A 13,559-nucleotide genomic window follows, 5' to 3' on the forward strand; every position below is an offset into this window, starting at 1 on the left:
AGATTCTCCTAGCTTTATACCAAATATACCCTATATATATATATATATATATATATATATATATATATATATATATATATATATAATATAACGTTTCAGTACGCTTGTATTTTAATGCAGTAATTAAAATAACGGAAAGTATTGTTGTAATATACGCTTAAAATATTCTAAAAATGTATTTAAAGAAAAAAATTGTACAGAAATAAGAGCAATATGACTGAAAAACTCTTCTTATTTTTAAATTTTGAAATGATATAAAAAGGGATTTTTTTTGTGATAACATGCTTTGAAATTATTGAGAAAAAAATCGTAAAATTTACATTAATTTTTGATTTAAAAATCGAATTTTAATTTTGAAAATGATTTTCTTATTTCAGTATTTATTACTCAAGAAGTACCAACTTTGAAAATTTATGGCTGCAGATCCTCTATGATCTATTCTTTTGATTGTGTAGCATGGGTTTCATTGAAACATGTCACATAATGCAATTTGTGGATAATGTATTAGCCAATAAGCACTTTATTTTAGAAACCAGCTCTAACTCTCTTTCTCACATACTCCCTAATAAAGTTTTCCTTCTCCTCCACCCACATACAATTATGGACTTAAAGTAACATTACGAATGACGGTACTTATGTATTAACGCCATCACAGCTACAGATTTGGCGGTATTTAAGTGCCGCCAATCACTTTCAAAATTCAACGCCACCGCAGCTACAGATTAAGTTCTTTATTGGCGCATTAGCACAAAACTCGCCAAATCTGTCGCTGCAGTGGCGTTAATACATAAGTTCCCGAATGACTTACATGGCATTGGCGAAAAGTAGTTAAGAAACATGATTTTTGCCCTGCATCTAGCTGCTATTTTTTGGCAAATATATCGTGTGATCTTTGGCGATTACTTCCTTGTTGCGTGTACAGGACATAAAAATACAGACGGAAGGATAGCAGTCTTTTGACATGTCTGGTTGAAAATCTGTTTAGAAACTAAATTGTACATACTAAACCTGAATACCAAATTTTACCCACTTAGCACCTTACGTATTATAGTTGTCGCATTCACTTATACTTCGACAGCCGGACAAATTAAACCTTCATCTTTGGATTTCGTTAGAGATTTATCGAAATCTATAAATGTGGTTTTATGGCTAAATTTGAAATTCGTATAAAGCTAATTTAAAATATTTTTGAGTTAAGAGTGTTTATAGATACAGACGGAGATAGTTCTAAAAATGTGTTTTTTGAACTCTGTCAGATCTTAAAGTGGAAATTCATCAAAATCTCAAATTCCGAATTTTTTTTATGATCACAATTTTTTTTTTTGCATGTTTCGTATTCGAGAAAGTTGAAAAAAGAAATCTGAATATAGAAGGAAACTTTTTAGGGTTGGGACGCCTGTTCCTTCTTTGTCTAGCTTGATTACATCAGCCGTTCCATTATGTGTGCAACAATTTCTACATCCCATAATTAAAGAAATAAAATTCCAGCCTAAAATAACAATTATAAAATCAAATATTTTTGAATTATGAATTTATTTGGTTTTTAAATGAAATGCTATACTATGAAAACTGATTCTGTAGTTTACTTAACTGAAGAATCAAAAATTGAGCATTTTGATAGAATTGTTAAATTCTGTTTAATCAATCATTTTATAGTAAAATTTGTAAAAATTATAGGCACAAAAAGTTAAGCATAAGAAAAAGTTACAATGAAATAATATTGTTGTCACTGAATAACTTTTTTAATAAATTTTTTGAATTGAAATAAAACGAATTTTTGTACTATAACGTACACCACTGTTAATGAGAATAAGCGTTAAAATTTAAATAACTTTTTAATTAATTGAAAAATCTAATTTAAAGTTTTAGAAAAACTAACTTGGATGGATTTAGTTACAAACATCAATCGAATTAATAAAAATATTAACTCCCAAATGAAGTAAATAAATGACAATACGTTCATAACAAAGATGACGTAAAAAAAATTGCAGCGAAAGTTCAAAAGATGACGTCTTAAACATTCGAGATATTGTCTTACTGATAAGTAAGATGCCACTCACGTATCCAACAATAGTGTATTAGTTTAGTTAAAATTATTATTTCATCTTTCGATATAAAAAAGAATAATTTACGGATAAAAAAAGACCGCTTGATAAATTTTCATTTATTTAATTGAAAATATGTTTGAAGTATCAAATTAATTATTTGCACATATATTTTTTTGCATATCTATTCGAATTTAATCTATAAATTGATTCGCTAATATTCTATTCTTGTTTAATTTATTCTAGAAACGGTGTTTTTAATTAGGGTTAAAGAATATTCTAAATGGGATGTTAAAACAATAAAAAATGAAACAAATGAATCATTGTTTTAAAACTTCGAAACAACCACGATATACAGCAAAGCGTCATTACAAATGTTATTATTTTTCTTCTATTTGTACTCGCTTATTAATTTAAACATTCCATTATTCTGTTTTCCCATTTAAATCTGTTTTATTCTTTCTTTAACGCTTATGGTGTTTGCATAACAATGAGACGTATTAGGTTTAGTGTTTCATTATCTATCGTTTAACAAATCTAGTTCGAGAATAAAAAGAAACAAATATAATAGATCACGCAAACGATAAAATGTAATTTCCGCTTTTGAAAAATCTAAGCGTCCTTTCCCAAATAGGAAAACAATAAAATCGTCTGTTATTCCTTTCAGTTACAATTTGTTAAAAAAATTCTTATAAATTTGTTCGTTTATATTCTTACAGATTTATGTAACTTCTACATATATTTATCGCGCCTTTTAATTTGATATCTTTATTCGTATTCTTTGAATACATTTATTCTATTTGTTATGCTGTTCTGATTGTTATTTTATTTCAGATAGTGTCGTCTTTGGCGCGTCTTTGAGTAGCTTACTTGAGCTAGACCGAAGACGGTGTCCTGGTTTAAAAGTTCCTCTTATTTTCCAATGGGTGAGTATTTTCTTCAATAATTTTTGTAATATCATTTAAATTGTTTCCCTCTTTCTCAGTTTTACTAAAGAACGAGTTATTTTATAATTTTCGCATTCAAGAAATTAAAGCTAATATCTGTTTTGTAGTGGAATGGTGGAAATAAAATTAAATACACAATGTGATTTTGTTTCGTTATTGATTTTTTAAATATTTATTTTCAATCCAAATATAATGCTGTAATCTTAGTTTTTATTTAGTTGTTTTTAATTGATTTTGGATATCTTTGTCTACATAAAAAGTGATTAAAAATATCTCTTGAATAATATCTCTAAAATTTTTCATTTTATAAATCCGCAATTTTTTTACTAACCGCAATAACTGAACTCGTTTGGCTCAATTAATAAATGAGTAATTTTGATCCTTGTTATTTAAGGTAAGCTGTGTTAGTATCCGAAAGTTAAATCTTTCAAAAATATTTTCGCATTTCAAAAACTATTTATTTGTAAATTTTCTATCAGATATTTTTTTTTTTTTTTTTTTTTTTTTGTAATTTTCACTTGTAAGAAAACAAAACTCTTTTAAACGAGATTCTTTATTTATTTATATTCTTTACTTTTTAAATTATTTTTCCACATATTTTAAGGCCAATTTTTACTAAGATGATTTAATTAAGAGTCAAATGGTATTTTCTAGTTTATTAAGTAACTGTAAATAATATGCCTCTTATTACTGCTAAGTTTTTTCGGAAGTAAGGAACTACTGAGTTGAAGCTCTCTACCATACACCCATTTTCCTATTTTGGCTTCGATTAAAGAAATATTTCATATTCGCATGTGAAATTACAGCTTTTGTTTTAAATTTATGCAACTGATAAATTTATTTAAATTATTTTCTTTTAAATTATATAGACATGACAGCCAATATTTGAGAAAAACACTCGTCTTTCATAGCACTAATCAATTTATTTCTCATATTTTCATAATTTTATAAAACGATTATCACTTAAATATTCCATTCGTATATAATGAAAGTTATTCTCGAATTATTTATTTGGGTGTCTCTCTAAACTTTTTTGAAGATTGAGTTGTGTACAACTTATTAAAAATTACTCTTTATTAAAATCACGGCTTTTCCGTGTGCAACTTCTTACAGGTTTTACTCCGTGTTCGAGATGTCACAGCAGTCACTCATATTTTACAAAATTTTACTTATTTTTTTAATCCTAAAGATCATTTGAATTGGTGGTACGGAGTATTTTTTCAAAGTAAAACCTCTGCTATCCGCTGGTTTTAAACCCAAAATGTGGTTAAAACGTTTCAATTGAAAATAAAAATAGGTGTTTAAATATACAAATAAACACACACAAACACAATTAACCATATTTTTTTTGTTAAAAAAGTAAATCATATTTAAATCTACTGTTGTTTATCATAATTATTTACGGACACTTATTACAGTAAATAAAAAAACGTTCACTACTGAGTGTATTTGGCGATTTGTGCTTTTTTTTATTTGACAAGTTTGGCGATTTTCTACTGTTATGTTCCCACCTAATTTCGCATACAATCAGGAATTCATGATATTATGAAAAGAACAGTAAGAAATTTTTGTAAGCATTTCAATCTATCATAATTAGTTTTGAAACAATAACTAAAAAGCCTCTATTATTCTGATTATTTTCATTTTTATTTCATACATTTTTTTAAAAATTACATCTTAAAAACTGTTTAAAAATTGATTCTGCAAAATATAAAATTACTTATTTGTCTCACTTCATGGATAATTTTTTTTCTGCACACAACAAACGAATCGTCCCTCTAAATATTCTTTTTTTTACATTCTATTGTGTGATAAATTTTGTCAGATGTATTGGCAATGCTCGTTTTATTTCTGGCTACGTCTGGACAGCGAAATCAATGCCAGTATCCCCTAAATAATCAATCTTACTTTCGATAGCAGTGTTTTTTCGTGAAGCCCTAAAAAGTTGAAAATAATCCTTTCCGGTTTCAAAATAAATGTTTGTTGTGAGTTCTTAAGCAATTTCTCCATCAGAATTTTTTTTCTTATTTGAGTATTGCCGGATTTAAGTACCTTGCAGCTCTAAGCAATCCACAGTTCGAAACTCCTGTCTCAATAAGCTGGTCAAAACGTATTTGTTTTTATCTATTTGTTACGACTCCAAATTGCTCTGCGTTCACATTTATATATATTATTGAAGTAAACTTTTGGTTCTTCTAAATATTCTAAAAACCAAAGGAATTCAATGGAGCATGTAATAACCTGAGTATTTGTACTTGTTAATGTTATTATAATATTTTATAATTAATAGAATTTGTTTTTTTACAACTTATTTAAATGACAACTAGAAAAAGGAAATGTTCCACGTAACTTGTTTTCGCCATCCTCCCAACAATGGCGGATTTCCTACCTAGTTAGAAATCCGCCATTGTTTTTGAGAAGTGTTTCCTGGAACATTATAATTACACTGAAATATATCTTAAATTATAAATTATTATCAAATCTGTCTCTCATCAAAAATTATTATAAATTATTGATGGTAATTCTAAATATGGATTTTCTTTTTGTATTATTCTTAAAAAAATTTTAAATTGGAATGCCCTCACATATTAGTAATTAGTCACATGTAATTGATTTTGATTCAAATCTAGATGATTAGAATTGAAATTTGATGACTGATGTGAAAGTGCATTAAAAACTATGGTAGAATTAATTAGAATTAATTGGTAGAATTAACTTATTTAAAAATAATAATTTACAATGATTTTAATCAGCAGTTCCCACACTTTTCTTATTCATGATGTTATTGTCAAATCCAGATCTTCCACGGTGTCATGAGCAATATTATATATTTCAGCAATAACTTTTTTGTAAAATAGTCTCGTTTTATACAAGTGATGTAACTATTAATAAAATATGTTTTAAATCTTAGGAAAAATTATTGGCTTGATTTCAATTTACATAGTTAAAAGAATTTGTAAAGCTATAAAGCCAGCCTCTCACTTCTAACGACTACTCCGATTCATCTAATTTTTATTTCTTATGAAAGCTTATGACTTCTAAACATGCCTTTAATGGTCACCTTTACCAAACTTTCAACAGAAATCTAAAAACCATTACTTCAGTGCGCCTTCTCTGTGAAGAAAAAATTCGCTATAGAATTTCTCAACACCAATTTCATCCGAGAAAACCTTTCCACCACTTTTGCAACATTCATCCTATTAGATAAAAGTGAAGCTGGGTTTATCATTTCCCATCGAATTTTTATTCTTCTGAGGAACTTGGTAGCAAATTAAAGATATTTCTTCTAGCTGTGGATGATGAACCCAAAATTTTGATATATTTGCCTCTCTTGGTGATAAATCTTGTGCTTTATTTATGAGCAGCACTTACTCTCTCATGCTCCACTGCTTTTGATGAAGTACTCTTTTTGGAAAGCCATAACCATTTGTCGTTGATTTCTAATTGAAAATTCATGCATTACTTTCAGATGCCGCTTACTTTCTGCGTCATGTATATATTCGATGATCGCCAGGTTTGCTCGTGGTTTTGTTTTAGCACAAAATGTAGACGTGAAAACATTTTTGCATTCAATGAAATAACTAATAAATAGTTTGATTCCGAGTTTATTATGGTAACACTGCAATGATACTTTTTTTGTCTACCTAATAAAAAGATTTTTTACATGTCTGCTACATCAGATGTACTATTGCTTCAATTTTAAATGAGTAAATTGACTCTAACGTTTCTCTTTATTTCTGTAATCAATGTACTTATTTTATCTGTCAACCAAAAAAAACTTTTTACGTTATTAAAAGAGGAATTTTAATTAAAATATTAAGATCATGAAAATAAAATTTATGAATTTAATAAATACAGATTATTGCGTTATATATGGGTTTATTTTTCTGACTATGTTTTATATTTCTTTTAATTTTTAAAACTCCAATGAATAAACTTAGCTCTACGGTAATAAATGTCGAAATTACTTAAAATTGAACAATTTCAGAAAACATTACTTCCATTTTAAATTGTAACTATTCATTACATTTTACTTGGTTTTCTTTTAAAGGAAAATGAATTTTTAGATAAATTTTTGATTCTTTAACAAACCAAAGCTACCTGTTTATCCGAAATGAAAAACAATTCCTTCCTCACTTAGAAGAAAATATTATCAGCGAAAAAATTAGAAGTAAAAGAAAGGAAGCTCCACTTCTGAAAACAAATTATTTCTCCACTTCTTTTAGAATAATAAATAACTGAAAAAAACGCATATTAGATTCAATCTTTTCTATTTAAGAATGACAATCAAATGTTTTCTTTTTATATTCACTGTCAATAATCAGCTTTTCGAAAAGATTGAAATCAGTCTTGAACTAGAATAAAAAGTAATTAGATTTTCAATAACTGTGAGAGGCATATTTTAATAATAAGGTAGCTTCTATTGTCTTTTTTTCTTTCAAGTTGGTAAATCTATCTTTCCTTTTTATTATTTATTTACATTTTCTATTTTGATCTCTATATCTTAAGGCTTTTAAGCTTTTTTTCCCGTTCTGTAATTCAATTCGTAAATTTTTGTAGATTCTTCATCATCTCCATAGCAACGGCTTGCGAGAAGAAGGTTTAATGCGACTTGCTGGTTCAGTACAAAAAGTGCAGGTATGCTTTTATCTTTTTCTCTTTGGTATTTTTGCCCTTGTTTTTTAGCTAATTTTGTTGTCGCTTCTGTTGTTGGGTAGAAAACATGGTCTAGCTAAAGAAAACATGTCGATTTTGCGGATATTGCAGAAAATATTTTCCACCGTGTTTTCATGATATATTTTACTTCTTTTTAACAGTGATTTTCTTTTATGCGTAGATGTGTTCAAAAATTTAATAACGAATTATAAAATTTTAGCAATAAACTTAAAGAATTTAAAAACTTAATAAATTACTTTGAATTTTTTTTCCATTTTTTTTTATTTTTCATTTTTGCATTTATCTGTCTCTCGCAATATATATAAATGTCTGTATGCTGTTTATATAAATATACAATTTTTATCAAATCCGTATGAAATATGCACAATACAGGAAGGAAGTTATTCTCAAATTTTTAAAATTGAAAATTTCGACTTTCTACCTTGAGGCCATTGACATGGTACGAAATAACACATAGTAACTAATTGATTGGTCATAGTACATTACTATATAGTTACTAATTTATTGAGCATATTATAATTACTACATATTTACTAATTGATTGGGCATACTATATTACTATATAGTTACGAATTGATTGGATACACCACTTTATTTTGTATCTTAAAATTATCAGATAGTAATTTATAATTAATCGTATGATCCAAGCATGTAACATCAAATTTAGTACGACACTAGATATTTAGAGATTAGCTTCTCATAAATTTACTTTATATTTAAATATATTTTCTCTGTATAAGCATATGCCTTCTGTGGTATCATTAATATCTTAAGATTCTCGAAGTCTCTAGTTATATAATAAACTTCCTTGAGAATTAGGTTTAAAGTTTTAGTGAATTTTACCTCGATGTTAGTCAATTTAATATTTGCATATTAATGAGAATATGTTTAACAAATATGAACTTTCTAACCTGCTATAAGATGATTCAGTTTCTAAATCCAATTATTATTATAATAGAATAAAAGCTATTTATCCTTCGATAATGTCGAAATGCAAACTACTTAAATTTCAGATAATTAGGATTATAAATCGAGGAGATTTCAATGAAATTTGTAGTAAATTGTGAAGGTATGAAAAGAATGCAATAAAACACTATTTAAACTTGTTTCCAGTGATTAACGTAAAACCCCATATGGATAAAAATCTATGTAATGAAATCGAAATTGTATTGAACAATTTTAATAATGATCAATTCCATACTGTTAATTCAGATTCCTTTAAAAGTATTAATTTTAAAGTAAGTACTAGTTTGTTATTTATAATACGAATTATACTAAGATATTGTTTCATACTATTAGGAAGAGTAAACAGATATTAAGATTTAACATTTATTTAAAAAATGACCAACCCTGTTATATACCCTATTAGCACGAAATGTTGAATGACATTGTTACGATATCCCCACAATATTGCTCGGCCTTCAGAATATCGAGGAACGTCGTGTAGATATCGGAAAATATTTAGTGCTAATAATAATTATATATTTCTTTATTTACGTATATATTTCTTTATTTCTTATTCAAATAAGTGTAAAATTTTTTCAAAAACTTTATTCATCGTCTAATGTGGTGACTGTCTGGGAATATTAAGTATAGAATTATGAATCGACTTAAACTTATTGATGTTTTTTCTCTAGCATTTTGCAAGTAAAAATTCATAGTTTTTCAATGGTTTTAATTTAGTTATTTTAACATCCAGTTTTAAGCAACATGGGGGGTATTTTGCGATCATGTATTTTGAGCTCAAGTCAGATGATGAAAACGACATTTGAGTTTTTAAATGGTTTTCTTTTGTCTTTAATGAAGGAAGGAATAACTTATTAACGTTCTTTTTTGCTATTTAAATTAGCACCAGATTTTTTGTCTTCTATTAATTCATCAATTTTGAAGTTAAGATATCGGTATCACAGCTCACATTCATCTCGAACGACATCTCAGCTTTCACAAGTTTCCAGTTTCCTTTTCTTTGTTTTTTTCACTACGCACTTCGACGTATAATCGAAATTAACATCGTATAAACGAAATGCTTTATTATTCGAGAATGTCATAAAGATGGTATAAATGCAAACGACGTATAAATGAGAAATGTACAAATGGTGAAAATAACTTTGTTGTAAATATATATATATAAATGTGTATACTTCTTTCTTTCTATATGCATTTGAGAATTGAACCATTATTCTTAACAAGTTTGTAATTTAATGTCTTCTATGATATATCGTTGAATTTGATTTATAATTTCATACTTTTGTGATTAAAATTAAGTTTATTTTCACACATAACTTCTATAAGGATTTAATAAATTTATTAACCTTTGAATCATTCGCTGAAATTCAAATGGAATTTTCATATAATACAAGACTTTAAAAGTATATGACGAAAATTTCTCATCAAGTGTAAATTTTTAGAATTGATACATGTTTTAAAATTGAAACATATATTTAATGCAAATGAAATTTTTTCAGAGATATAAAATTAGCAGGCAATTCTTAGTTCTCTTAATCATTTATTTGTTCAGATTTTGAAAGCTGAAATAGAGAAAAACTATGTAACATCGCCCACATTGGTCGAAAATCTTATTCGGCAATCGTCTGTTCATGACGTCAGTGTTCTACTGAAACAACTTGTGCGCCATCTACCGGAGCCATTACTCACTAATAGTCATATGGATTCTTTCCTACAAGTGCCAAGTAACATATCTTCTTTTCATTCTTTAACATATAAATAAATGAATATAATTAAATGTGTATTCAATTATATTCATTGAATAATACTGAATATTTTCATCTTTTCTTCTAGATATACCCAATGTTCAAGATCAAATAAATACCTTGAATTTACTTGTGTTAGCATTGCCTGATTCACACAGAGAGCTTTTACAAGTAGGAATTTTTATTTTGTTTGTTTTAAAAATGAATTTTTCGTTTTTAAATATTATATTAGAACAAGTGGAGTCAAGTGTACTTTTAGTTGTATAAAGTGGAGGATATATATATTTTATTAGAACCATAACAGAAAAAAAATCAATGCTCATGAACATGATACATATTATTTATTTTTAAAAATAGAATATCATTTAATTTATATAGGATTTTATAATTGTGTGATATTTTTTGTCGCCAGAAAAATTATTTACAAAAAAAAAAAAAAAAAAAAAAAAAGATTTCATGAAGCAATTTTTTTATATCAAAAATAATATTTCATTTTTTTAATGTAACATCATATTTCATTTTTTAATGAAATGTTATTGATTGGTGGTTGGAATTGGTCGGTGAAATAAATATGGTTACTTTATAATGTTTTCCTGATTGAGGATTTATATTACCTAACGTTTATTGTATTACTAAAGATTAGAGCTGTAAGTATAATTTTTAAAATTCTGTTTAACATTTAGAGGAGACCATTGAAAAATTAAACTTTAATCAAAATAAGCATATTTTCACTTTTTCTATTACATGATTTTTTTTAATAATTAGATAATAATATAAAGTTGTAAATTTAACTTGCTTCAAAGCAGAAATATAGTAAGAATTAAGTCAAATCATAATTTTTAGTATTGCTGCTGATTTTTATCATCCATTTTAGATATGTTTTCTTCAGATGTTATTTTCCTTGTATTTTTAGTTTAGGTGAAAAATTGTATACGTGTTTTTCTGAATTTATTTTAATAAAATTATAATTCTAAGATATTTTTTTAAAAAAATAAGACAAAGATGAATTAAATAAAAATTTTATTTTAACTTTAAAAAATTTCTTTATTAAAGTTTTCGGTCAGTTTTTTTTTCTGTTTTTGATATGACTCGATTTTAAATTATGTTTCAAATGATTATTCATTATTAGATAGTAATAATAACTTCAAAATATATAAAAATCAAAAATTTTTATTAAAAATTCAGTTTTATTGATATTTAATCACTTTCTTTAATTATTATTAGAAATTATTTGTTAAATTATTTACTATTATATATGCAATTGGATACTTTTTATGTCTTTTGAAATGAAATCTTTTTAGAGAAATTTGTTTCCTGATTTTAATTTTTCTCTGATATATATTTTGAAAGATTCCATAATATTTTCCATGTGAGATAACAGTGTATAATCTCAAAAATACGTCATATGTAAAAGCATAAAAAAGAATTGAATACTGCATAATAATCTTTTTTGTCAATAAAACATTTCCTTAGATTGTTTTGCAACTTACCTACATTAACAAAAGAAAAAAAAAACATATAATTTATGCAATCAAAAATTAAGCATTTGAATACTGTGTAAATACCATGCCCTTAAAAATAAAATACAGGAAAATTTTACAAATCACAAACTCCGATCCACCTTAAGGCACACGGAAAAACTTGACTGCCCTTACCGCCGCAACCTAAGCCGAGTCCTAAGGGCCATCACCGGCCACGGTATAACCCTTCTCTAAGGAAGTACGTCCCATCATCGATTTGAGGATCCAGAACTCCATCTTTTCGTGTACCCACAGGGGTGGCGAGAACCAACCACCATACCGAAAGCTCTCTCAAGCCCTGTGGGACGAGAAAATTTTATAAAGTTTTTTTTTTAATGAACAGAACTTTATTTCTGTCTATAACATGAATTCGCAAGTATATAAGAAATAAGACAGATATTTCTTCGCAAATTTTTGTTGTGTCCATTATCAATTTTTTGTGGATTTTGAAAATTATTTAATAAAATATGAATTTCATTATATTTATTAAAATGCTCTTTCTATTATTTGTAATATTTATGTATTTACAAACGATACCATATTTTTTTGTATGGCATTTTTAATAATGTTTAAAGAAACGTTTAATCATCCATTTTCTTCCTTTTATCCCCAAATGGGCTTTTCCATCAGATTGAAAATCATTGGTTTAGCCTATAAGAAAATAGAAAGATCCAACAACAAAATCATACGATACCTCTGTCTTTTTTTACATTAAAATCTACTTTTTAAATATGGTCAAATTAAAACTCCACATCACTCTTTTTTTGGAAATAACCATTCCATTGCATTAATTTCTCACCCAAAACGATATTTTTTTCATTACTTATTATTCTCGTTAATTTCTCATATATGTAGTATAGAGAAATTATAGTAATAGTCAAAAAATTCAAACTGCAGATTTCAATAATCTCCACGTTTTAGATCATCTTGTGTTCGAAAAACGCATTTTTGGAAAATGTCTGTCTGTCTATAACAAAGATAACACAAAAACACTTTGATCTAGACGGATGAAATTTGGTATACGGTATTTATACCATATTTGTAGATTTCTATCAAATTTTGAGCAAAATCCGCTTAGAGAAAGTCTGTTTGGCTGTTTGAATATAACTACAAATCGAAAAGGGCATAGATAAAATTCGATATACATAATTAATATCGATAGTCTAGATGCCTATTAAATTTAAAGCCAAATCAAACAACGGATCGATCGTCTGCCGGTATGTTACTTTTAGAAACATGTAAACGCGAGAATTCAAAAACGCAATGCCTTAAATTTATCAAATTTGGTATTTAGTGTTGTGACTAATAGTGCAGTTTTGTGACAAATTTGTCTTTCAATCCGTTTGAAAAAAAATGAGTCTAAAACACAAATTCGATTTTCGGATACTATTAATTGCATGCCAGAGATTAATCGCTAGAAAGCTCGCCAAGAATCACACGATAGATTCAGTAAAAATGCTAAATTGACGCGAAAAGCTAATATTTTGTATCTATTGTATGTCAATTCCATGCAAGGCATTTTCTGGGATAACACCTTTATCACAGGCAATAAGATAAAGTGTTGACGCGACCACTCGAGCTGATTTATTCAAAGTTCTAAAGAAGATGTGCCTGTATTTCAATTGACAGATCTCTTAAGTTTTGATGTCAAGTAACGTA

At 26.9% G+C, this 13,559-nt stretch overlaps 1 protein-coding gene across 2 annotated transcripts in view; it reads left to right on the top strand.

Moving 5' to 3' along the window:
- Positions 1-13,559, top strand: part of LOC129975246 (rho GTPase-activating protein 18-like) — a 329,739-nt gene that overhangs the window by 293,280 nt on the left and 22,900 nt on the right. For both annotated transcript variants that reach the window (XM_056088284.1, XM_056088286.1), the window contains exons 9-12: positions 2,880-2,971; positions 7,553-7,630; positions 10,188-10,359; positions 10,469-10,551. In XM_056088284.1, coding sequence (XP_055944259.1) covers positions 2,880-2,971; positions 7,553-7,630; positions 10,188-10,359; positions 10,469-10,551 — 425 coding nt within the window. The remainder of the gene's footprint in view (positions 1-2,879; positions 2,972-7,552; positions 7,631-10,187; positions 10,360-10,468; positions 10,552-13,559) is intronic.

This window comes from Argiope bruennichi, chromosome 7 (assembly GCF_947563725.1).
Source record: "Argiope bruennichi chromosome 7, qqArgBrue1.1, whole genome shotgun sequence".
In the NCBI taxonomy this organism is placed as follows: domain Eukaryota; kingdom Metazoa; phylum Arthropoda; class Arachnida; order Araneae; family Araneidae; genus Argiope; species Argiope bruennichi.